Source organism: Centroberyx gerrardi, chromosome 7 (genome assembly GCF_048128805.1).
Source record: "Centroberyx gerrardi isolate f3 chromosome 7, fCenGer3.hap1.cur.20231027, whole genome shotgun sequence".
NCBI lineage: Eukaryota > Metazoa > Chordata > Actinopteri > Beryciformes > Berycidae > Centroberyx > Centroberyx gerrardi.
Genome location: NC_136003.1, coordinates 30,426,744 through 30,451,756, shown reverse-complemented (window position 1 = coordinate 30,451,756; position 25,013 = coordinate 30,426,744). Strand labels below are relative to the sequence as shown.

Genomic DNA, 25,013 nt, shown 5'->3' with positions numbered 1-25,013 from the left:
GCTACCATTATCCAGCCAGCTGTTGGCCTGCCCGGCACATGAATCTGAATTAATAAAGTAGTTTCTTCTATAGGCACCAATTGTGTTTGCTGCTCTACATCCTGCAGGTGTGTAAGAGAGTGTTTAAGTATTTTTGGTGAAAATTGTTCTGTTTCGATTGATCTGTAATTTAGTTCTCACATTATTGCAGTAATTTTGTGTGTCGTGGCAAACACTTATTGTATAGATATGTTTGATGTTTGGTTATGTCTACAAAGCAGAAGTGACGGTTAAACAAGTTTCACTTTGAGTTAGGCTACTGCACATGCGCAGCAGAATGAAACAGCGACCAAACAAAAAGCTTCTGATCGTACTATTCTAAATATTATTCCGTTTGACTGCTCACAACAATAATTGCTTGGGTGAGAGATGAAAACTTACGGGACAAAGAAGAAATAATCGACCCAACAGTAATCCAGCCCATGCCTCGGCTTTGTGAGCGCACAGACAACATAAGGTTCTCACAGGTTCTCCTCAGAGGTTCCACCGCCTGAAAGATGGAACCATATCACCATGGTGACATTTTCCTGACGCGCCTAACGGTCTCCTGTTTGAAAGCCAACGGAATTCAACTCATTGCAGCAGCAGAAAGTGGTAAGTAGCCTAACAATATGACGTTAATATACATATAATATACATATAATATTTTGTTATCAAGCAACATGGTAACTTAGTAGCCAAGAATAATTGAATTGACCTGTAGTTGTTTTGTGTGAACTTGTTGAATTCAATAATTAGCTAACTGTTACAAAGTAGGCTAACCGTTGGTAGCAAAGAGTTCATTCCGTAATGTGAGGCAAACGTTAGCTAACGCACTAACTCTTTTTGTATTTTTAGTCTAATGTTAAGCTAGCGTTATGTTATAGCCTAACTATTAACTGCAGCAACGTTATCAACATCGGGTAGTAGCTAGGTAGCAAAGCCAGTTCTCTACGAACCAGTAATCCCTTAAAATAACTTTACATTTACATTAGGCTAATTCACCCCTTAATTCATGCAAAATCCCCTTAAAATTAAGGGAGTTGTTAGTGGAGGAGAACCCATCAAAACCACCTTAAACCCTTAATGTTAGACTGCTTAGGCTACTTTCTAATTTAATCATTAATAACCCTGTAAACCATGCACAAATAAAAAATCCCTTATTTCCTAGTGTCTCTATATGAACCAACTCATGAATAAATCCCTTAAAAACCCATGATACTAACGTATGTAATGAGAAATTAAGGACATTTCAGGGAAAAAATTAAGGGTTTTGGTTTCGTTGTGTATGTTAAATATCAGGACAACCAATCAACCAACCAGTTCATGTCATGGAACGACAACCACAATACTCAGATCAGTTTCATTTAGCCACTACAATGCTACAAGGTGTAAACAAACAACTTTTAGCCCACAAGTTCACATCGCCATCTGTAGCCTATAGTGTGTCAATGAATAAAATAAATAATATGCAAGAGCACGCGCGCCATGAGCAGTTATGACATGAAGATTTCAGTTGGATCAGACGATCGGATTGGGAATAAAACAATCCAGCACTTCCAAGGCTTTTTACAATCTTCAACCGGATTGGCGTTGGTCGGTTTATTCTAAATCGATTAGCTGTCTGAACCAATCAGATTAATATGATTATCTGGCTGCATGTGAAGGTGCTGACTGCTTAGAACTGGTGTAGTTGGGTGTTTAAAGTCCCATATGGTCTAGCGGTTAGGATTCCTGGTTTTCACCCAGGCGGCCCGGGTTCGACTCCCGGTATGGGAATTACTGTTTAACCAAAATGTTTGTTTGACATTGAGGGAATGTTACCATGTTGCAGACAGAAGTCTTCTCCTTAGGTATTTAGAGAATTGTATCAAAGAGTAATGAACATGTAACTGATTGTAGTAGTGGTCTCATTCCAATATGAATATGCTATACAAATAAACAATAAGCAATAAGCATATATAAATAATGTTTTTTGTGATTTATAGATTTTGTGAAGGTAACAAAAATTAAATAAATAATTTAAAAAAATCAAAATGGGAATAAAATGCCTCAAAAAGCAACAGTAGCAGTAAGTTCTAAAATCTTTTTTGTTTTGTAATTATTTGTTTATTACCATCAAAGAACTGCAAAAGATTGTTAAAGCACAATTTTGTTATTAAAATCTAGGCTACAGTGTCCACCATTAATTGCAATCAATTAGCCTACAATCAAAGTAAAATGTATTGCTTTTTTTCATAAGATAATGAGAACAAATTAGCCTGTATTTTCATGTTCTCTAATGCCTGAAATGCTTTTTGTCTGCAAACATGAGTGTGCAACATGAAAAAATTCCCTTAACATATTCATCTTTCGCTTTATTTTACAGCCCGCTAATTACGGTGTAAGTATTTTGTAATTATGGGGTACTAAGAAAATAACAATGCTGCTTTTGGTATGCAACATGGCAACATTTCCTTAACCTCAAACAAATTATGCATTTGTCACTCACTAAGGAGCAAATGGTTTTCATTGGTCTGTCCCCTGTTTCCACTCTGACGTGTGGAGTAGAGTCCTGCATTCCTGTTTTGAATTTGCTGGAGTCTCTAAATGTCTAAGAATAAGGTTTTTGTCTGCAACATGGCACCATTTCCTCAACTTTAAACAACATTTTTGTCTTTCACACATTGATTTAACGCTGTAGTTGCAGCTCTTGAAGGAGTAAATGGTTAAACAGTAATTCCCATACCGGGAGTTGAACCCGGGCCGCCTGGGTGAAAACCAGGAATCCTGACCGCTAGACCATATGGGACCTGCAACACCAAACTGCACCAGTTCACATCAGTCATACTCTAATGACTCCATCAAACTCAAAACCCTGGTTCTGGGATTCAAGGAAACCCCTCAATCACTGGTGGAGGCTATGTGATATAAACAATGTAATTTAATTTCAACATAACAGGAGGGTTGAACAATCAACAGCATCAGATCTCTGTTGAAACCAATTTCACCTAATTAATCACTGGCTTGGATTCAGGAAAACAACCTGATGACGATGAGGAAGACTATGGAGTGGGGGGGAGTGAATGGGAATTAATTAATTATTAAACACCAGACCACCCCAAGTCATATCAGTCATACTCTCATGACTCCAGCAAAGTGATTAATTGATGAGAAAATATTTTTCCAGCTGTGTAATGCAGGTGTGGAGGTGCTCTAGCGCCCCTAGTGGACAACTGGCCCATGAGTCTGGTCTGTCTGTTTTCACCCTGAAGTGTGGATTAGAGTCCTGCATTCCCATTTTGAATTTGATGGAGTCAGTTTGACTGATGTGAACTGGTGTAGTTTGGTGTTGCAGGTCCCATATGGTCTAGCGGTCAGGATTCCTGGTTTTCACCCAGGCGGCCCGGGTTCAACTCCCGGTATGGGAAGGATTGTTTAAGAAAAGAAAGAAAGCAACACTGACAGTTTAATAATTATGTCAAACTCCAGTGTGTTGAAGTTAAATAATTCTTATGTTGCAGACAAAAAGCATTTTCTTGGGCATTTAGAGAACATGAAAATACCGACTGTAAAGTTATTTGTATACATTTTCATATGGGAATGAGACCACTGATATTTAGTTTAATGTTCTCTACTCTTTGCTCCAATTTGATTTCTCTAAATATCTAAGGAGAAGATTTTTGTCTGCAACATGGGACCATTTCCTCAGCTTCAACCCAGGGGCGAAGCCACGGGTAGGCCTGGGTAGTCCTAGGCCTATCCAGATTGATGTCAGGCCTAACCTTTGATTTGTTTTCTGTGTGTGTCATTATTGTATTGTGGCCAATAAAAACTTTGGAACGTCAGTATGGGGTTGTTCCTTTGGTATGTTAAAAACAAGTTACTCTGTTCGCGCCTTCGCGGTTGTCTGTTTTGAGAAGTGCATCCCGAATTAGCCAGTTGTGGTGTTAAGTTTTAAGTTATACATTTATTTTACTAAGAGGTGTTCTAATGGCAAAACAAATATCAATCGCTAGATATTTTAAGAAGCCGCTATTGGAGGAAGAAGAGCTGTGCGAAACAAGTGAGCATCTGGCTAGTTTAACACAACAGAAAAATATAGCAGCAGCTGGGGAAGAAACCGCTGAGTTGACTGCCACCACAGCCTCAACACGACAGGAAGCTCGTCTTTACTGACAGTCCATCTTCCTGTCTGTGACATGTCTGATCCCACTACAGCTCCTCCATCAGATTTGTTTTTGTTTACAAAAGTTGTTGGCCTTTTGTTTAGCTGATGATGTTCTGCCCGTGTGAGGGCGCCATAAGCTAATGTTGGATTCTCGATGGTATGGGTTTTTGAGTTTGTTGGTCTTGTTTTTACCTCAACTTGTTGTATTGACCTATATCTCAGCTGTGAGATTTTAATTAGGCTATTTCCTCTTCAAAGTTGCCATGCTGACATGGTGTTGCATTGTTGGTTCGAGCTTAAGTGAAGCCTGTGCTCTCCTCGTTGTGTACTATAATATTGATTGAAAAAGAAGAGATTTACATAATTGTGTTTTGTACCACCATAATGCAGTAGAGTTTGAATAGAATGAACGATGACTGAATTGCAAATGTATTCTGAAAAAAACTAGGCCTGCCAATTTTGTTCACAAGCCTGCCCAAAAAATAGTTTCTGCCCACTCCACTGCTTCAAACAACAACATGTTGGTCTTTCACATATTGATGTAACACTGTAGTTGCAGCTCTTGAAGGAGTAAATGGTTAAATATTAATTCCCATACCGGGAGTTGAACCCAGGCCGCCTGGGTGAAAACCAGGAATCCTGACCGCTAGACCATATGGGACCTTCAACACCAAACTACACCAGTCCACATCAATCATACTCAAATGACTCCAGTGAATTAATTTATTCATGAGAAAAATATTTTTTTGTCATGGTGCACTAGCGCCCCTAGTGGACAACCTGCCCATCTGGCCTGTCCCGTTTCCACTCTGACGTGCCTGCATTCCAGTTTTGAATTTGCTGGAGTCTCAATGTCCAAGGAGAAGGTTTTTGTCTGCAACATGGGACCATTCCCTCAACTTTAAACAACAAATGTTGGTCTTTCACAGATGATATTGATATTAATTAACATTGTAGTGGCTGCTCTTGAAGAAGTAAATGGTTAAACAGTACTTCCCATACCGGGAGTTGAACCCGGGCCGCCTGGGTGAAAACCAGGAATCCTGACCGCTAGACCATATGGGACCTTCAACACCAAAATACACCAGTTCACACATCATTCAAAATGTAGTGACTCCAGCAAATTCAAAACCCTGATACTTGGATTCAAACAAACCCGTCATACATTGGTGGTGACACTATTATATGATATAAACAATGTAACTTAATTTCAACATAACAGGAGGGCTGAACAGTCAAGGACATCAGGACTCTATTGAAATCAATTTCACATAATTAATCACTGGCTTGGATTCAGGAAAACAACCTGATGAAGATGAGGAAGACTATAGAGTGGGGGGAGTGAATGGGAATCAATAATTTTAGGCTTTTCTGGAAAGGAAAGGCTTTCTATAACTGAGCCATTGTGGAGACTGTGGTTAGAAACACCGTGGAAAAGACAAAGAGGAAGATGGATGCAGATGAAGCTACTCCTCTGCTTCAAAACCAATTGGACCCTGATAGGAGGCTTGAGAATTGAATCTGAAGTAGGAGATGAGTTGTGTTCTTCGTCTGAATCTGAGTCTGAGTCCACAGCTGGATAAACTCTGCTGACACGACGCGGTCATGCCTGTATTACCGACCGGGCATGCAGGGTACATGCCCCGGGGCCCCAGACCACCAGGGGCCCCAAAATATTCTGAGTCCCACTTGGGGTTGGACAAATGTTATCACTCTTAAATTGAACAGACCAGCTCTAGATAGAAGGAATGGCAGTTTGTAATAGCTAAAACTGAATTTCAGATGTACTTTTACGTTTGTATTGTTTGTGAACAGGCTAGTATCTTGAATTACGGTGTGGGTGCGTACTGACAGGAGGGGGGCCCAATAGGACGTGTGTGCCCAGGGGCCCTGTGTTTGGTTAATCCGGCCCTGGACACGGTACGGGAAAGTACAGGCTCATCTCAAATGGTTGACTGCCCTGACATGAAAGAGAAAGTGGGACCGACCGATGATGCAAAATCGAAAATCACCAATCGACTGGACAGTTTTCTCTGTCTGTGCAGCTTGGAGGTTTTGATGCACAGACTGGACGGTTGCCGAGTCACACCGACTTCAAGGGAATGAAACGTGGGATTTGTCTGTGGATGAACTGAAAGCCTTCATCGCGCTTTGATATTTCTGTGGACTATGCACTGGGCAAAACTTGGATGTGTAGAGTTTCTGGTCTGAAAACTGGAGACTTGAGTTTGTCACTAGGCCGCTTCACAGATATCATGCATTTCCTGCATTTTGACCATAAGGACTCACTGAAAAATTCACAGTGGTTTCACATGTTTGTGTAAAAATCTCCATGGCAAGTTTTTATCCAACATAATGATTTTTTTCCCATTGAATTCTCAATGCCATGGCAAAGAAACCCCACAGGTTTGGCATCAAGTTATGGTTGGCTGCCAATGTGCATGGGCACCAAATCCATGCTGAACAACTTGCCATATTTGGGGAGAGCCGCCTCTGGAGCTCAGGGAAGACAACCATCTGATCCAAACCGTTTTCTGAAGCAATCCTTCCCATACCGGGAGTTGAACCCCGGCCGCCTGGGTGAAAACCAGGAACCCACATATTCTTTGGTCACGGCTTGTGTGCTAGTTAACGTTAGCTTGCTACCCGTATATAGCATAGTTAGTTTCATTTAACTTGTTTTAGGCAGAAATAAACACCTTCACCTTGCTTTTCCCCCAGTGTGTAGGCAGTCTTTTCCTATCTGCCCCGAGCACAGTAGGCTAAAAGACTCATGCTTGTTCTGGGGTCAGATTTATTTACAGTAGGCTATAAGACTCATGCCACACAAGCATGAGTCTTATAGCCTACTGTAAATACATCTGACTATTCTGACTCCAGTAAAATAATTTATTAATGAGAATAATATTTTTCCAACTGCAGGTGTGGCGGTACACTAGTGCCCCTAGTGGACAAAAAAAAAAACAGCATTTCCTTGCACACACATAGAGTATGTTGGTCTTGTTCAAGTCAAGTTAAGTCAAGTTTATTTATATAGCCCTTTATCACAAGCATGTCTCAGAGGACTTTACAGAGAATGTGTCTAGCTAGATCTAACTAAACACAATCAATGGTGAACAAAATTATATAGGACAAGCATAGCGAAAAACAAGGTAGGCATGAGCAGATTTTAGAATCTACCTTTCTACAGCCTAACCTACCCGGCAACCCAGCCTTAGACCCTAATGCACACAAGGAAAAACTCCCAAGAAAAACCTTAGTAGGAAAAACTTGGAAGAAACCTTGGGCGGGCTGAGGCAAATAGGGGAGAAACCAGCAGCACACAGAACACACAGGGTCAGAGACACGATAGGTGGGAACAGCATAAGGGATGGGACCGAGGCCGGCACTTGTTCTCTTATGAAAAAAAGAAAGAGATTTCACTTTGATTGTAATTGATTGCTATTAATAGTGAATACTATAGATATTAAGACAAAATTGTGGTTGTGGTTTTGCAGCTTTTTGAAGAGAATACAAATAATTACAAAAAGCAAAAGATTTTAGAATAGATGCCACTTACTACTAACGGTTGCTTTTAAAACATGTTGGACTTTCACATATTGATTTAACACTGTAGTTGCTGCTACATTCCCGTAGCATTGTTCTTGAAACAGTAGCAGAAAAATGTAAACTCTTTGTAGTGAGGATTGAGGTGGCTCTTAAAAGAGCCGTTTTGGGTTGGTGTCTGCAGCAGAAGGTTTAAGCTCGCTCTCCGCGGATGCGGCGGGCCAGCTGGATGTCCTTGGGCATGATGGTGACCCTCTTGGCGTGGATGGCGCACAGGTTGGTGTCCTCAAACAGGCCGACCAGGTAAGCCTCGCTGGCCTCCTGAAGAGCCATGACAGCGGAGCTCTGGAAGCGCAGGTCGGTCTTGAAATCCTGAGCGATTTCTCGGACCAGGCGCTGGAAGGGCAGCTTGCGGATCAGCAGCTCGGTGGATTTCTGGTAGCGACGGATCTCTCTCAGCGCCACGGTACCGGGCCGGTAACGGTGAGGCTTCTTCACGCCGCCGGTGGCCGGGGCGCTCTTACGGGCAGCCTTGGTGGCGAGCTGCTTCCTGGGGGCTTTGCCTCCGGTAGATTTGCGAGCGGTCTGCTTGGTTCTTGCCATTGCTTTTCCTTTCTCACGACGGAAGAAAAATGTAACGGACTGGAGCAAAATGCTGCTCTTAAATCACCGGGCTGGGTCTGTAACGGTGACGCTGCTTCACTCCACCGGTTTCTGATTGGTCTGTAGCCAAGCCGCTCCTCCTTCAGGGCAACACCGCCTAAATGTCCGGCGGTTATTGGAGAAAAGTCCTTTCTAAATGTCCGCCAAAATTCAAACTCAGCCGCCCGCTGCTTCTCTGCCCGCAGCCTCTTTTCTGATTGGACGGACATGAACCGCCCCGTCCGCTCCGAGGACATATAATCCAGGGTTTCCCTTGTGCTTCACATTTTCTTTGAGTTACAACTCTAGAAAGACTTTACAATGAGTGGCAGAGGCAAAACCGGCGGAAAGGCTCGCGCCAAGGCAAAGACCCGCTCGTCTCGTGCCGGGCTCCAGTTCCCGGTCGGCCGTGTCCACAGGCTGCTGCGCAAAGGCAACTATGCCCAGCGTGTCGGTGCCGGCGCCCCCGTCTACCTGGCGGCTGTTCTCGAGTACCTGACCGCTGAGATCCTGGAGTTGGCCGGAAACGCCGCCCGCGACAACAAGAAGACCCGGATCATCCCCCGTCACCTGCAGCTGGCCGTCCGCAACGACGAGGAGCTCAACAAGCTGCTGGGCGGAGTCACCATCGCTCAGGGCGGCGTGCTGCCCAACATCCAGGCGGTGCTGCTGCCCAAGAAGACCGAGAAGCCTGCCAAGAAGTAAACATCACACACCAGCTGCTCTCCTTACAACACAAAGGCTCTTTTAAGAGCCCAACAATCATCTCTGCAAGAGTCAAACTTTCTGTCATACTGCATCCATAATGAATACACAACATTATAGCATACAACATTTAAACCTCTTGCCTGTATTAGTATATTATACTAGGCTGTTAGATTTATTTAATTTATTCACACTTTAGTAGCCTTTAGATAGACAGATGTAGTAGGCTAATAACACAATCTGTGATTCTACAAAAAATCTCTAAAGGAAGGAGAGGTAATGAATTATTAGAATAAAATAAATAATTAAATTCGTAATATTAAGTTGTATAGGCTACTCTTGATGTAGATGGTCACTAAATTAGTTTAAGAAGCTTTAAAAAGAAAAAAATCCTTGAGCCATCCCCAAGACTCAGGTTTTATTTAGTATTAATATATAAAGATTTTTGGCCACACGTGGCGTGGGTTACCTAGACTTCCTATGAGAGATGGACACTGTGGCTATGACCATTTATTTTGTTCTGTTGATGACTTCATTCATGATTCATTAAAATAAGAAAGTGTTTTGGATATGTTAAAACATAAGTAGCCTAAATATAATTTAATAATTTCTTCCCATTTTGGAGGTTCTGCGGTTATTGAACACAATCATGCAAGCTGCTCATGTAGTTTGTTTTGACTTCATTTATGATTCATAAAATAAAAATAAATCTTTATTTGTCATTAAAACCGATGCAGCCAACAACATTTATTTTCATAATGGTATGGTTTACTGTTTATTGAACACAAGCTGCTAATGTAGGCTACCTGGGTCTTTATCTACAGTGATTGACCTCGATTTTATTTTGTTTTTACATTAATTTGAGAGCAACATATTGACCTCACCAGTTTGACCCTGATATATAATTCAGCATCTCTTTTTTAATGTAGGCTAGCCCATTCACCTAACGTTGAAAAAAGGAGACTGAAGACAAATCTCTTCAGGTTCTACCTGGACCCCACTTGAATTAATGTTTTACACTTTATATATAAAGAGTAAAAGGGGAGGACGATCGTTACATGCTATATAATAATGAAATTTTATGTGTACGTGGCTTTGGACAAAAGCGTCTGCTAAATAATTAAATGTTTATTTATATAGCCGTTCAACATAAAAGCATGTCAGGACTTTACAAAGATTAAACCTAGCCTACATAAATCTAACTAATCAACCATTAGGGTTTCCTAATAGTGACCAGGATGTGATGGTGATCCTAGTGAAATGAGATCTGACCAATTTATTTATCTGGGGACAACAGACAACACATGTTTTATTCCAGGCTGTAATTTTCTACAAGCATTGACTCGACATTGACACAAACTAGTGCATAACATCAATTCAAAATGAAGGTACACATGACCGTTGACGATATGGCAGGTTTGTAGGCTATTAGCATCTAAAGTCTTACACTAAACATGGTTAATGTAATTAATTTCCTTTACTGTAAAGGAATAAGACATGAGTGCAGCAGACTTTGCCCTTCCAGAGGAAGTGTGTGGCTCTTAAAAGAGCCGTTGGGTTGATGTTGACAGCAGGCAGCTGGTTACTTGGAGCTGGTGTACTTGGTGACGGCCTTGGTGCCCTCGGACACGGCGTGCTTGGCCAGCTCACCGGGAAGCAGGAGCCTTACGGCGGTCTGGATCTCCCTGGAAGTGATGGTGGAGCGCTTGTTGTAGTGAGCCAGACGAGACGCCTCACCGGCGATGCGCTCGAAGATGTCGTTGACGAAGGAGTTCATGATGCCCATGGCCTTGGAGGAGATGCCGGTGTCGGGATGGACCTGCTTCAGCACCTTGTACACGTAGATGGCGTAGCTCTCCTTCCTGGTCTTTCTGCGCTTCTTGCCTCCCTTGCCGGCGGCGGTCTTGGTCACGGCTTTCTTGGAGCCTTTCTTGGGCGCTGGCTTCGCTGGTTCAGGCATGATTCTCCGGTGCTTTTCAGCTAATGGTGAGCTGTAGAGACTGCTGCTGCCATATATAAATCCATGGTGACGTCATCGGTACTGCGCGGCTCCCTATATGATTGGTTGAGCTTCAGATGGAGGTTGGATGTGTGTTATACAATGAGGGTTTTTTTTTTTCACTTCCCGCGCGCGGACTCGCGACTATTGTTCTCCTTCATTAGCACCTTTCTTTGATCTTCAGAAAACAAAATGAGCATTTCACAAACTGATACAAGTCAGTTTTATATGTTATATATATGTTTAAGCTGCGGTGCCATACGTTGGATGTTCTTCGTAGATGAATCGCGCTTTGCTTTGGATCATATCATGACCTTAACTTTATTTTTTTCTATTGATTAATAGAAATGTCATGCCGATCTGTTGTGATGCTTTGCACGCTTGTACGTTCAAACACCATCATGTGTGGTGACACAGCAGAGCAACTTTTAATACAAGAGTGACATCTGGGGTTAGTGTGTTAGGCTTATTTGCATCACATAACGCTGTTTGTGGCCGTTTAAAATACTTGAATACTGATTAAGCTACACATGAGTAGGCCATTTGCTCAAAATTATGGTATGTTAACCGGACACGAAGCTGCGGTTTTAGAGCCTGCTATCTGAAGCGTTTCTTTGTTTCGGCATTTCACCATGCAGCTATTGGCTGGGTCATTCTTACCAAGAGGTAATGTAACAAAAATAGCCTATACATCATAGTTTGCCTATATATTTAATGGAAGCTATTGTGATCTTTTGTTTCAACATAACGGCATCATTAGGCTACTCAATCATAATGTAAGAAAAAAAAAACTGCATTCGCCGATTAACTCATTTGACTAACCTACAGAAGTCGCTAAACACAAAACAGGAATGGAGTCTTTGCTTAGAGGTATTGGGCGGCTCTTAAAAGAGCCTTTGTGGTTTAGTTGGTCGGTAAATGAAATTAACCTCCGAAGCCGTACAGAGTGCGGCCCTGCCTCTTCAGAGCATAGACCACATCCATGGCGGTGACGGTCTTCCTCTTGGCGTGCTCGGTGTAGGTGACGGCATCACGGATGACGTTCTCCAGGAAGACCTTCAACACACCGCGGGTCTCCTCGTAGATGAGACCGGAGATGCGCTTCACCCCGCCGCGGCGAGCCAGACGGCGGATAGCGGGCTTGGTGATTCCCTGGATGTTATCACGGAGGACTTTACGGTGCCGCTTGGCGCCTCCTTTACCGAGTCCCTTTCCGCCTTTGCCTCTTCCGCTCATCGTGCTGATTCGTTTAGTTCAAAAGTAGAACAAACTGATGAAAAAACTCACAAAGCTTCAGTATATAAACCGTATTTGCGGACCTAAAAGAGGAAAGAAAAAACGTGCTTAGCTGGGCGGTGCCAAACTCTGCAATCCTTCCCCACCCTTTTTTTCAACGGAACTTTAGGTGTGGCAAGTTAGCAGAAGCTACCAACAATCGTATTTCCGGTTGGGCGACTTTGCCTTCAAAATAAAAGTGTGAAAACGGACACTGAATATTATTTGGTGTTTTTCATCATGCTCTATGACAGAATCATAGCTGCTGATGATTTTAACATATATGTGTGTTGTCAAAATAAATATCTCACTGTAGATTAAAACACTGCTAATATTTTAAAACTAGCTCTACACAGTCTTTACTCATCATTCCCTTAACATTTAGTGTGACCACTGAATGTGTGACTGTGTGTTTTCTCATCATTTTGAAAGAAAGATCACACAGAACAGAACACACACCAGTGTCCTGGTGAGGTGCTGGTAGTGGCATAATAACGTTAAAGGGAAGGGGGAAAAATACAGCACGTTAAAAAAAACAGCTCATGAAGAAAGATTTAGTAATCACACCAACATTTCGACCATGTTGTCATCGTCAAGGTGGTTACAGTCTCATGCCCAAAACACCCAATATATTAGGCTACCTAGTGCTAGTCATTCTCTCTGCTTTTCTCTGTTCAGCTACCTTTCTCTCTACCTCACCTGATATAAATATAAGACCTACTGAGCAGCCAAAGATTAAGAATTTGTGGATAACTAAATTTTGATAAAACAGTCAGATAGAACCTTTTAATTCAAAGCTAACACATTACTATCTCATTTTGCTCCTCCAGACACCTTCTGTGCCTCCATTCACTCCTGTAGCTTCACCTCCAGACTTCACAGTCCTGGTGACCACCAATCCTGAGCTGGTTATTACTGTCAGATGAACATTATCACTGATGGGAAATTATCTAAAAAAAACTATCCAAACTTCACATGAAAGGCGCACCTCCAGTTGGTTGTAGTATGCTAGACTGCACTCTTTTCACTTTAACCTCAAACAATCAAATCCAGTGAAAGACTGGAAGTGCCATTCACTAACCTGATCAAAGAAGCTTTGAAAATTTGTTATAATTGTTTATGTTTAATGAAAGATTGGATGTGAAAACTCCTTGTGGCAAATATTTGAATTCTGATGAAACAACACTTGACAAATGTCTAATGGATTTACTGAGTTTAGTCTGCAGCTTCAGAGATGAAGGTTTATAATCAACTCAGTTTAAAGCATCAAATCCCCAACAACAATGTTTTTTAGGCTACTTGGGGTGGGCAACAGGCGGCCCGCAGGAGAAATCTAGTGCAATTGTTACTGTGTTTTACTTATTTTTGCTCCACTTATTTATTTATTTTATTTTATTTCTATCTTACGCTTTACTTATTTGAGCTTCATATTTACTTATTCATTATTTATACAATTTTACTTACTACGTAGACTTTTACTCTCTTGTACTTGTATAATGAGATGTAACAATAAAGGATCTTGAATCTTGAATCTTGAATCTTGATTTTATTGTGAATCCAGTCTGATACAGGAACATTATTTATTTGTCTCATTATTCCTGATGACAATTTGAGTTCAGAATCATAAATAAAACATTAATCGTAGTGTAAGAGTTGGTATCCAAGTTTTGATATGATTAATCATCCCAGTTATTTTAACCTATTCACTGGTGTTTATGTGATGTGTTAGGGTTAACCTGGAAAGGAGGGAGGGTTTGGCTTGTTCATCAAATGGAGTGCAGAAAAACTCCAAAGAAATACATTTGTCTTTGTGTATTTATTATTAGACCATATAAAGTCATACATGAGGCTGGCCCTAACAACACTAAGTGCCTTCTCAGAAAGTGTCCATGCCACTGAAAGACACACTCTTGCGTAAGGTGTGTGTGTGTGTGTGTGTGTGTGTGTGTGTGTGTGTGTGTGTGTGTGTGTGTGTGTGTGTGTTTGTGTGTGACCTAATTCAGCCTACATTAATATTCGCTCCAACCCAGATGGGGGCTATATCAGGTTATGCCCCCCAAACCCAGGTGGCTTCAGGTTGGTGCGGGTGGAAGAGGTGCCCCCTTTTTCATTTTTTGTCCCTGCCCCTTAGAGAGTCTGTGCACGCCACTGCTGTAGATGATGTGGTTAAGTTTCACCATTGGATAGACGCATAATAAAAATGCACCACCTGATCTGTGATTTCTCTGCCAAAGACTTCTACCCACAAGTTCAGACTGGTTTAGACTTTGATACTGAAGTCATGAGGGTGTGACAGCAGCCTGCAGACACCCAGGACTGAGGAAGGAGAAGAAGCAGCGTCTGTCAGATTTCACTGGTTCATTCATTATGGATGTAATCTTTATTTAACCAGGTAGTCCCATTGAGATTAAAATAAATCTCTTTTTCTAGAGAGACCTCGCCAAGACACAAGTGACCTGGTGGAGTGACTGATATTCATGGGAATAACTTGAGTAAGTGTAATCCTGCGTGATTTAGGGAATTATCTTTAATTGAGTATCTAATGTTTTCTCTTAATAAGAACCAACCTATTCTTTGTGTATTGACATATTGACCTCCATAACATAATAACATCTTAATAATTAAATCACTAATTTTGACTTTGACAGTGGCTCGGTATGACAAGGTTATTATTCTTGGAGATTTCATTATCCATGTATGTCCAAACAATACATCAGCTGAATAATGTTTAAATCAAATTGATTTCTTACAGGACCTACACATTAATGTGGTCAAACATTTGATATTGTATTGACTTTTGGCCTTACATTAAGCACCAGTATTTTTTAACAAACGGATTATTTTAAAAGCATACAAATTTGAGAATAATATGAATTCCTCTGCAATAACACTGGCAAAAATGGCATTAGTAAACAATAGTGTCATCACGTAGACAATTAAATGGTAAATGTAGACATAGCCATGATTTAAACCCAAGTCTAGATTTAAATATTTTCACCATGTGTGACACTGATTTTTCCTGATGAGACAGGAATACGATTTCTCTGAGACTGTAGATTAATGATTAATTAATCTCTCTCTCTCTCTCTCTCTCTCTCTCTCTCTCTCTCTCTCTCTCTCTCTCTCTCTCTCTCTCTTTCTCTCTTTCTCTCCCTCTCTCAGCATCAAGCCAGTAATCTACTTTCACTTATTGGTGTGGCAGCAGGTTATTTCCAACATGAAAAGGTATTGTAGCCAACCCTATACATTACAGTTTATAGTGTATTGTTGTTCAACCCATTAATGCTTACTGTTGATTGATGTAACTGTAATACAACATTAATACGGAATAAGCTTCCATTTGTGAGGGAGGTGAAGGTATGTGAGGAAACTCGTTTAGGTGACAGAGTGTGAAAACATCAGTGTGTGGGTGTTAACATTAAATTCATGAACATGTTTATTTGGTGTAACTTTTTTTATTTTGTTTTAATCAGAGCAGGGAGGCTGCTGTTCAGTTCACTGTAGATGATGTGGTTAAATAAACCATTAACCATTTGATAGACGCACAATAAAACTGCATTCTGAATGTGATTTCTCTGCCATAGACTTTGGATTGGACTCTGATATTGGCAGTTGGTTTAATATTTGATATTTACCATTGGTTTAATATTTGATATTTGATATTGGACTTTGGTTTGGACTTTGTTATTTTATGTAGGCTATTTAATCAAGTTTATTCAGATTAAGGCCTCTATTTATCAAAATTGTTTTGATAGGTAATCTGATTATCTTTTATTACACTTATTTTAAATTTTAATAAAATCAATCATTGAAGTTAGGGTTTTTACAGCTTCTTGGGGCCAAGTTTTAAACACCTTACACTGACAGACACTGTTTCTACTACCCACTACATTTACAACCCTAACCATACTTTCAAAGGTTTATTTTCCTACCACTACTACACTACTACTCCTATTACTGTTTTGTAAACATTTAATGGCATATTCCTCTAAAACACTACTTCCACTTCTACTTGTAATTTTAGAAGGTACAGTCCACCAAAACACTGTTACTGCTACTATTACCATTTATACTATTTAAAATATTTTGGTTTTATTGCTCTGTATTTTTCTATGGAATTTAATGGTGGAGAGTGAAAAGTGAAATCAACCTTAACCCTAATTAACTTAACTTTTTAACCATGCATAGGCAAGTAGCCTACACTTAAAAATCCTTAAAAAAAAAATAAAAAAATGTAAACTACTATTATCATTCTTTTGTGCATTTTTTAGGACATAAATATAGCTTTTACCAGTGAAGCTAGCAATGGCATTCAAACGTTCAAATGAAACGTTCACTTCAGGCATTCACTGACACTATTATCCAGAGCAAATTGGTTGACTAAAAAGTTGATTTCCCATGCTGGTGATCTTCCTCTCTATCAGGATCCAGCAGGAGAGACCAGTCTCCCCTGTGCCCAGCTGTGTGTCCATGAAGAGTGACCAGTCAATGGTGGAACAGATTTTGTTCAAAGATGGACTCCATTCTTCTGAGCAAAGGCAAGACTTTAAATCAGATGATGAAGGTTTGCTGAGCATGCATGCTCTTTTTCAACATTGCTCTTCCTCACATACAGTATATACATTCACACCTGGGAGGCGTCCAGTACAACCAATCTTCTACTGTTTGACACTAAACGACTTCCACCGAAGCAATTTAGGGCTTAATTGTCTTGTAAAAGGATACTTTGGTGGTAGCTGTGGAGGAGGGAATAGTGTTACTCATTTACTCTCCTCACACTCCAAGTCAGGATCTCGCAACCTGCTGGTCAAAAGCCTGCCTCTCTAACCTTTTCACTATCATCACTATCATCTTTTGTCCATCCTGCATTTCTATCAGGATCCAGCAGGAGAGACCAGTCTCCCCTGTGCCCAGCTGTGTGTCCATAAAGAGTGACCAGTCAATGCAGGAACAGATTTTGTTCAAAGATGGACTCCATTCTTCTGAGCAAAGGCAAGACTTTAAATCAGATGATGAAGGTTTGCTGAGCATGCATTCTCTTTTTCAACATTGCTCTTCCTCACATACAGTATATACATTCACATCTGGGGGCCATGCAGTACAACCAGTCTTCTACTGTTTGACACTAAGACGTCCACCAAAGCAATTTGGGGCTTAATTGTCTTGTAAAAGGATACTTTGCTGGTAGCTGTGGAGGAAGGAAGAGTGTTACTCATTTACTCTCCTCACACTCAAAGTCAGGAAATGTCAACCTGCTGGTCAAAAGCCTGCCTCTCTAACCTTTTCACTATCATCACCCCTGTTTTGTCCATCCTGTGTATTTATCAGGATCCAGCGTGCGTGCGTGCGTGACATCATATGACCTGATACATCATGTTTCCTCCACAGAGTCCATCCAGAGAGTTCAGAGGTTCCCAGAGGTCAGTCTGCCCAGGAGCAGCAAAAAGACCTGGACTCCATATTTATGGTGTGTAATTGTACAACAACATCTTTGCTACAAATGCAAAACAACCATTCTAGTCATAATAGTCCACGCTACACTCTTTAGATCAGTGGGCTTTGAATCTATACAAGATTGTTTTTATGTTGTGTTCCACGATTTTATCATGAGAGATTAATTCATATATTATTCTGTTCCAGCTTCTTGAGGAGAACATTGTCACTTTTGTGAAGAACGAGCTGAAAAGGTTCCAGAGGGTTCTGAGTCCAGATTACCCAGAATGCTCAGAGAGGCAGAGGAAGGATGAGGCGGAGGTGGACGGTGAGGAGGAAGAGCAGAGGAGGAGCAGCAGAGAGGCTTTTCTGAAGATCACACTGCACTTCCTGAGGAAAATGAAGCAGGAGGAGCTGGCTGACTCTCTGCAGAGCAGTAAGAGACTTTTAACAGGTTCAACATTATGTTAAAAGATAAGGCTGGTGTTTTTTAATGAATTTCTTAACGTCAACAAATCCTATGAAAATAACAAAATCAGCAATGAATTTGTTTTGGTGACAAGTCTCGTCCATGTAGCTGATGCTCAATAAAGCCTCATGTCCCGATAGCTATAGAACTCCATTGCATTAAAAAAAAAACTATTAAAAACACGTCAGAGAGCCAAGCTGCTGTTCTGGCAGTATATTTCATCATTGCGATGCACCGGGCCAGCCGAGTTTTTTCTCAAACAACTTAATAAGCCGAATGTAAACTGTTTTTGATCTCAGGAAAGTAGTTCCGTGGCACCGAAAATAGTCCCCGGCGTAATGAAGAATTTGTTCCCATTTGAATTTGATTTGGTAATAACTACAACAGCCTGACTTTTCATGGTAACAGTTAGCGATTTTTAAAAGTGAAACTATGTCTTTGTGAGCTGTATTTAAAGGTTTTTAGCTTGCAATCGGAGCCAATGACTTCCGGTTTGAAGGCTAAAAAGGGAACGTGGGAAGTCGGAAAGTAATGGGAGTAGAGCAAACGCATTGTTGATTTTGTTATTTTCATAGGATTTGTTGACGGTAAGAAATGCATTAAAAAACACCAACGTTATTCTTTAAGTGGAAATGGTGGGAAATGGTAATTGAGTACAACCAATTACAAATGAGTACAATGGATAATCTGGTAAAAGTATTGACTGGTTAATGTGGGTGTAAATTGCTGAACACAGTGACGCACATAAATAAATCACACCAATACAGTTATCATTCACGTTGAGCTGCACACACAGTCAGGACAGGTCCACCAGTGTTAAGATGAATAGATAGCATGGAGTGGGAAAATATGTCAGTCACCTGTAAATGTTAACATTTCTCATATTCACTGTAACATAGACTTATTGTTGTTTATTCATGCAGAAACTCTCCCTGATGTGTGCCAGCGTCAACTCAAATCAAATTTGAAGGAGAAGTGTCAGTGTCTGTTTGAGGGGATTGCTAAAGCAGGAAACCCAACACTTCTGAATCAGATCTACACAGAGCTCCACATCACAGAGGGAGGGAGTGGAGAGGTCAATGATGAACATGAGGTCAGACAGATTGAAACAGCATCCAGGAAACCAGCAAGACCAGAAACAACAATCAAATGTGCAGACATCTTTAAACCCTTACCTGGAAGAGACAAACCAACCAGAACATTGATAACAAAGGGAGTGGCTGGCATTGGGAAAACAGTCTTAACACAGAAGTTCACTCTGGACTGGGCTGAAGACAAAGCCAACCACGATATTCAGTTCACATTTCCATTCTCTTTCCGAGAGCTGAATCTGTTGAAAGGGAAAAAGTACAGCTTGGTGGAACTTCTTCATCACTTCTTTATTGAGACCAAAGAAGCAGGAATCTGCAGGTTTGACAAGTTCCAGGTTGTGTTCATCTTTGACGGTCTGGATGAGTGTCGACTTCCTCTGGACTTCCAGAACAACGAGATCTGGACTGATGTGACAGAGTCAACCTCAGTGGACGTGCTGCTGACAAACCTCATCAAGGGGAAACTGCTTCCCTCTGCTCGCCTCTGGATAACCACACGACCTGCAGCAGCCAATCAGATCCCTCCTGAGTGTGTTGACATGGTGACAGAGGTGAGAGGCTTCACTGACCCACAGAAGGAGGAGTACTTCAGGAAGAGATTCAAAGATGAGGAGCTGGCCAGCAGAATCATCTCCCACATCAAGACTTCACGAAGCCTCCACATCATGTGCCACATCCCAGTCTTCTGCTGGATCACTGCTACAGTTCTGGAGCATGTGTTGAAAACAGATGAGAGAGGAGAGATGCCCAAGACCCTGACTGAGATGTACATCCACTTCCTGGTGGTTCAGTCCAAACTGGAAAATGTCAAGTATCATGAGTATCATGAGAGAGCTGAGACAGATCCTCTCTGGACTACAGAGACTAGGAAGATGATTCTCTCTCTGGGAAAACTGGCTTTTGAGCAGCTGGAGAAAGGCAACCTGATCTTCTATGAAGCCGACCTGACAGAGTGTGGCATTGATATCAGAGCAGCCTCAGTGTACTCAGGAGTGTTCACACAGATCTTTAAAGAGGAGCGTGGGCTGAACCAGAACAAGGTGTTCTGCTTTGTCCATCTGAGCATTCAGGAGTTTCTGGCTGCTGTTTATGTCTTTCTGTCATTTGTCAACACTGATGTCAATCTACTGAGAGAGAAACAGGTAACTTCCCCACCATCCATGCTGTTAAGAAAGAAATCTAAAGTAAAACGCTTCTACCAGAATTCTGTGGTCAAGGCCTTACAGAGTCCAAATGGACACCTGGACTTGTTTCTCCGCTTCCTCCTGGGTCTTTCACTGGAGACCAATCAGACTCTCCTACGAGGCCTGCTGACACAGAAAGGAAGTAGCTCACAGGCCAATCAGGAAACAGTCCAGTACATCAAGAAGAAGATCAGGGAGAATCCTTCTCCAGAGAGAAGCATCAATCTGTTCCACTGTCTGAATGAGCTGAATGACCGTTCTCTAGTGGAGGAGATCCAACAGTACCTGAAATCAGGAAGTCTCTCCACAGATGAACTCTCCCCTGCTCAGTGGTCGGCTCTGGTCTTCATCTTACTGTCATCAGAAGAAGAGCTGGACGTGTTTGACCTGAAGAAATACTCTGCTTCAGAGGAGGCTCTTCTGAGGCTGCTGCCAGTGGTCAAAGCCTCCAATAAATCTTTGTAGGTGCAGATAACTGGTTTGATTAAATAAATAACACAATCTTTTCATGAGAGTAAAAAACAAATATTTTATTGTTGTTACTGTTTGTCTTTATCACGAATGCTTCTTCAGGCTAAGTGGCTGTAAGCTGTCAGAGAGAAGCTGTGAAGCTCTGGCCTCAGTTCTCAGCTCCCAGTCCTCTAGTCTGAGAGAGCTGGACCTGAGTAACAACGACCTGCAGGATTCAGGAGTGAAGCTGCTCTCTGCTGGACTGGAGAGTCCACACTGCAGACTGGAAACTCTCAGGTCAGTATTCCTCAACCTGTTCAACAGATGATCATTTAAATTAATTCTGCTTTACATGCAGGTTAATATCACCTAACCTAAAAGCACCTAACGTGTATCGGAATTTTCAAACCAACTGTGATACCAACATTTAGCACTACTTTCTATCCCTTGTGAACTGCTTTCCCTGATTGTATTTCATTATTTCCCCTCCTTGTTGCTTAAAATGCCAGAGAAGACTTTTAAGATACTGTCAAAAATTCAGTCAAGAACTCTAACTAAACTTGATACACCAAACTGGACCAAATGTAATCCAGATCACATGGTTAATAATTGTAAAGTGTATTAATGACAAAGTCTAACATATACCTGTGTATACCTTGTTTTGTGTGTGTGTGTGTGTGTGTGTGTGTGTGTGTGTGTGTGTAGGTTGTCAGGCTGTCTGCTCACAGAGGAAGGCTGTGCTTCTCTGGCCTCAGCTCTGAGCTCCAACCCCTCCCATCTGAGAGAGCTGGACCTGAGCTACAATCATCCAGGAGACTCAGGAGTGAAGCTGCTCTCTGCTGGACTGGAGGATCCACACTGGAGACTGGACTCTCTCAGGTATGGAGAGGCTTGCTGCCAAGCAGGGGCAATGTTTTATAGAGATATTAGAGTTGGCAACCATTCTCTCAGTCAGACTGTGAAGCTGTGTCACATTGTTTAATGGTGGATATGAGTGATGTTGTCTGGAAAATCATTCATAAAGAAGGTTATTTCATGCCTATATTTCCATGATCAAAGAGAATATGCAGGTCTGACTTTGTTTATCCCTCACCCCCAGTCTGGACCATGGTGAAGTGCGGTGGTTGAAATCAGGTCTGAGGAAATGTAAGTGTGTGTTTATTCATGTAAACAAAGCAGCACACATTCAACTATTTAGATGGTGCAGTTTCTTTACAAAGATGTTCTTTACTCCATGATCCTAGTTTTACAATTTAATTATGCAAGAATAAAACACAATAAGTAGAATAAAAAATAGTTTGCTTGCTAGTTCAACAGCTTCTTCTCTCCACTAAATTAATGTTTCTCTGCTATAATTATGAACCAATGAGTGAGGAGCATTAATGTAAGGCAATTAAGATTATGCATGAAGCATTTGTGAATATAGGTTACAGCAACTAAATAAAAGTTGGAAAATAATAGTACAGAACTGGCTACATCTCTTTAAATAAATAAGACTGAACAAAAAATGAATAGTGAAACTGTTGATGAATCAAAAAATAATGAACAGAACAGGTCTATTAGATTAAAAACCGCTGCTGTATTGTGTCTTGTTCTCTCCATCAGATGCCTGTGAACTCACACTGGACCCAAACACAGCAAACAGAAAGCTCTTCCTGTCTGAGGGCAACAGAAAGGTGACAGTGGTGAGAGAGGAGCAGCCATATCCTGATCACCCAGAGAGATTTGGAAACTGGGAACAGGTGCTGTGTAGAAATGGTCTGACTGGGCGCTGTTACTGGGAGGTAGAGTGGGAAGGAGGGGCTAATATAGGAGTGACTTACAGAGGAATCACAAGGAGAGGAGAGGATGCTGACTGCTGTCTTGGATGGAATGACAAGTCCTGGAGTTTGTTCTGCTCTGATAACTGTTACTCTGCCTGGCACAATAAGAGATCAACAGACATATGTATCTCCCCCTCCTCTGACTCTGACAGAGTAGCAGTGTATCTGGACTGGTCTGCTGGCTCTCTGTCCTTCTACAGAGTCTCCTCTGACACACTGATCCACCTCCACACCTTCCACTCCACATTCACTGAACCCCTCTACCCTGGGTTTAGGGTTTGGTTTAAGTTTGGGAGGTTTGGTTCCTCAGTGTCTCTGTGTCAGATATAGGGAGAATTGCTTGCCTCCTGTATGGAAAAACACTCACACTGCAGACCAAAGCTGCTGAAATGATAGTTTACTGTGGAAAGGATCTTTTGTTATATTTGTTATTTAGTTAATCTTACTACTACTAAAAATCTGTTTTCTACAATTGTTTCTCATAAACTTAAGGATATTACTGTAATTGTTGCTCTGTTTTATAAATTGTGAGTCAGGACTTACCACAATTAAGGAAAAGTAATCTACTGTATGTCATCATTGATGAAGCTGAATTGGTTGACCCAAGTCAACTCATGTAATTATTTTCAGTGTTTTTAATTTAAACTTTATTTAACCAGTTCATTCCCAGTGAGATTAAGAACCTCTTTTGGGGGCATCCTGGTGGCTCAGTGGTCTAGGGTGTGTATCATAGCTGCGGTGTCCCGGGTTTGGGTCCAGCCTGGGATCTTTGTCCCATGTAGTTCCCCTCTCTCTCACCTCGTCTGTCCTGCCTATCTCTACTGTCAACTTTCAAATAAAGGCAAAAATGGCCAAAATAACAATAATAATAATAAAAAAAAAATCTCTTTTGTCAAGGCACACTTGATAAAAAACAACAACAACATCATGACAAACATACAAGTCAGAAACAACATACAACAGTGTAGTATTATATTGTCGCTCTGCTTTCTGCTCTGGTTAAAATGTATTTTTTAATGCTGATACAGGAGTAGTATGATAAATGTTGTAGTATACAGTGGGTGGTCTGTGGGAGATACTGTTATACTATTGTATAGATACTACTGATAGACTCAGGTAAGCGCAGTTTCAGGAAACATTTATTGTCAAAATCAGTAGCGCCCCCTCTGGACTGATAAGGAAATGACTGGTATAAAACAGTGATAAGTGGTGTGGAATGGTGATAAACAGTGTGCATTCATATCCCGATGAGAAAATTCATGAATACATAAAACAGCAGAATATTCTGTATGTTACCATGGAAACAGAAAATATAAAAACCAACAGTAAACAGGATAGGATGTTTACAGCTAACATTAGCATAAACCAGCTAGTGAAAATTCAGGTTTCTAAACGCTCATCATGCCTTTACGCTCATCATGCCTTAAAAAAAAAAAAAAAAAAAGGAACATGACATTTACACATGCCAACTCTTCAGTGAGATAAAAAAAAATTATATTTGAATATTAATGGCATGTAAACACACTCAATGAGAAAGCTGTCTACATGATAAATTCACTAAAAATTTTATCACTGTCATTGTGCTGTTAAATGGGAAGACAGACACACCACTAGTCACAACGTGTGAGATCCATCTGCTGTATCAGACACTAATTCACCAAAAAACAAATGTATGGACAGTATGAACAGAGAGCAAATTGAGTTCTTTATCACCAGAATACAATCCTCCTGTCTTTTACCCCATCTAATATAGGCCTACCCCACTATTGAGAACTTTTGTAGATGACATGATTTATCCAGGAGGGGCTGGATGGTATTAAATATTAAAGCACTGGTGAAATCAAGAAACATGAAACGTGTTTTCAGCTTTATCCACATGGGAGTAAACCCTGTGCAGCAGATAGATGATCCAGCATCGTCCACTCCTATATGAGTCCGGTAGCAGACTGCAGAGGCTCCAGGAGTCTCACAAGAGGTCTAAGATGATCCAAGACAACCTCTCCAAGATCTTCATGATGTGCTGGATGTTAGTACCACTGGACCAGCCCTTCTTTAACATGACGACGACAGGATGTTGTCTGCAGCGGTGGCGCCCTCTGAAGGCTCAGTGAGAGGTTGAAGAGAAGGTGGAGGAGCCTCACAGCTGATTGGTCCATGCTCTGAGCTCGCTGGAGCTGATGTCATCAGCACCCAGGGAGGAGTGGAGGGGGAGGAGTGCTGGTCATGAC

General features: G+C 41.3%; 5 protein-coding genes and 5 non-coding genes across 10 annotated transcripts; 4 read left to right on the top strand and 6 right to left on the bottom strand.

Annotated features, from left to right (window-relative positions):
* Positions 1–1,725: 1,725 nt before the first annotated feature.
* Positions 1,726–1,797, top strand: trnae-uuc (transfer RNA glutamic acid (anticodon UUC)). The gene has a single exon. It is a non-coding gene; the product is annotated as a tRNA-Glu (tRNA).
* A 940-nt stretch (positions 1,798–2,737) lies between these two features.
* trnae-uuc (transfer RNA glutamic acid (anticodon UUC)) lies at positions 2,738–2,809 on the bottom strand. The gene has a single exon. It is a non-coding gene; the product is annotated as a tRNA-Glu (tRNA).
* Positions 2,810–3,356: 547 nt separating this feature from the next.
* On the top strand, positions 3,357–3,428 carry trnae-uuc (transfer RNA glutamic acid (anticodon UUC)). Its single transcript has one exon. It is a non-coding gene; the product is annotated as a tRNA-Glu (tRNA).
* A 1,329-nt stretch (positions 3,429–4,757) lies between these two features.
* trnae-uuc (transfer RNA glutamic acid (anticodon UUC)) lies at positions 4,758–4,829 on the bottom strand. The gene has a single exon. It is a non-coding gene; the product is annotated as a tRNA-Glu (tRNA).
* A 332-nt stretch (positions 4,830–5,161) lies between these two features.
* trnae-uuc (transfer RNA glutamic acid (anticodon UUC)) lies at positions 5,162–5,233 on the bottom strand. The gene has a single exon. It is a non-coding gene; the product is annotated as a tRNA-Glu (tRNA).
* Positions 5,234–7,865: 2,632 nt separating this feature from the next.
* LOC139910843 (histone H3) lies at positions 7,866–8,324 on the bottom strand. Its single transcript, XM_071898286.2, has one exon. It carries the CDS (start codon positions 8,315–8,317, stop codon positions 7,907–7,909), a length of 411 nt encoding a protein of 136 aa, XP_071754387.1. The 5' UTR covers positions 8,318–8,324; the 3' UTR covers positions 7,866–7,906.
* A 338-nt stretch (positions 8,325–8,662) lies between these two features.
* On the top strand, positions 8,663–9,078 carry LOC139910833 (histone H2A-like). Its single transcript, XM_071898276.2, has one exon. The coding sequence runs from the start codon at positions 8,678–8,680 to the stop codon at positions 9,059–9,061; it is 384 nt and encodes a 127-aa protein (XP_071754377.1). The 5' UTR covers positions 8,663–8,677; the 3' UTR covers positions 9,062–9,078.
* Positions 9,079–10,354: 1,276 nt separating this feature from the next.
* On the bottom strand, positions 10,355–11,807 carry LOC139915455 (histone H2B 1/2-like). The gene has a single exon (XM_078284401.1). It carries the CDS (start codon positions 11,019–11,021, stop codon positions 10,644–10,646), a length of 378 nt encoding a protein of 125 aa, XP_078140527.1. The 5' UTR covers positions 11,022–11,807; the 3' UTR covers positions 10,355–10,643.
* A 2-nt stretch (positions 11,808–11,809) lies between these two features.
* On the bottom strand, positions 11,810–12,367 carry LOC139915456 (histone H4). Its single transcript, XM_071904094.2, has one exon. It carries the CDS (start codon positions 12,294–12,296, stop codon positions 11,985–11,987), a length of 312 nt encoding a protein of 103 aa, XP_071760195.1. The 5' UTR covers positions 12,297–12,367; the 3' UTR covers positions 11,810–11,984.
* Positions 12,368–17,727: 5,360 nt separating this feature from the next.
* Positions 17,728–23,115, top strand: LOC139929340 (protein NLRC3-like). The gene is made up of 7 exons (XM_078284394.1): positions 17,728–17,802; positions 17,976–18,204; positions 19,161–20,973; positions 21,086–21,259; positions 21,668–21,841; positions 22,062–22,108; positions 22,568–23,115. Exons 1-7 carry the CDS (start codon positions 17,800–17,802, stop codon positions 23,113–23,115), a joined length of 2,988 nt encoding a protein of 995 aa, XP_078140520.1. The 5' UTR covers positions 17,728–17,799.
* Positions 23,116–25,013: the final 1,898 nt, after the last annotated feature.

Bases quoted from the DNA above. Each gene is read 5' to 3' on its own strand.
- LOC139910833 (XM_071898276.2), top strand. From the start codon at position 8,678: ATGAGTGGCAGAGGCAAAACCGGCGGAAAGGCTCGCGCCAAGGCAAAG.
- LOC139915456 (XM_071904094.2), bottom strand. From the start codon at position 12,296: ATGAGCGGAAGAGGCAAAGGCGGAAAGGGACTCGGTAAAGGAGGCGCC.
- LOC139910843 (XM_071898286.2), bottom strand. From the start codon at position 8,317: ATGGCAAGAACCAAGCAGACCGCTCGCAAATCTACCGGAGGCAAAGCC.
- LOC139929340 (XM_078284394.1), top strand. The intron at 18,205-19,160 runs GTAAGAGACTTT...TTATTCATGCAG, and splicing joins GGCTGACTCTCTGCAGAGCA to AAACTCTCCCTGATGTGTGC. The intron at 21,842-22,061 runs GTATGGAGAGGC...CCTCACCCCCAG, and splicing joins TGGAGACTGGACTCTCTCAG to TCTGGACCATGGTGAAGTGC.
- LOC139915455 (XM_078284401.1), bottom strand. From the start codon at position 11,021: ATGCCTGAACCAGCGAAGCCAGCGCCCAAGAAAGGCTCCAAGAAAGCC.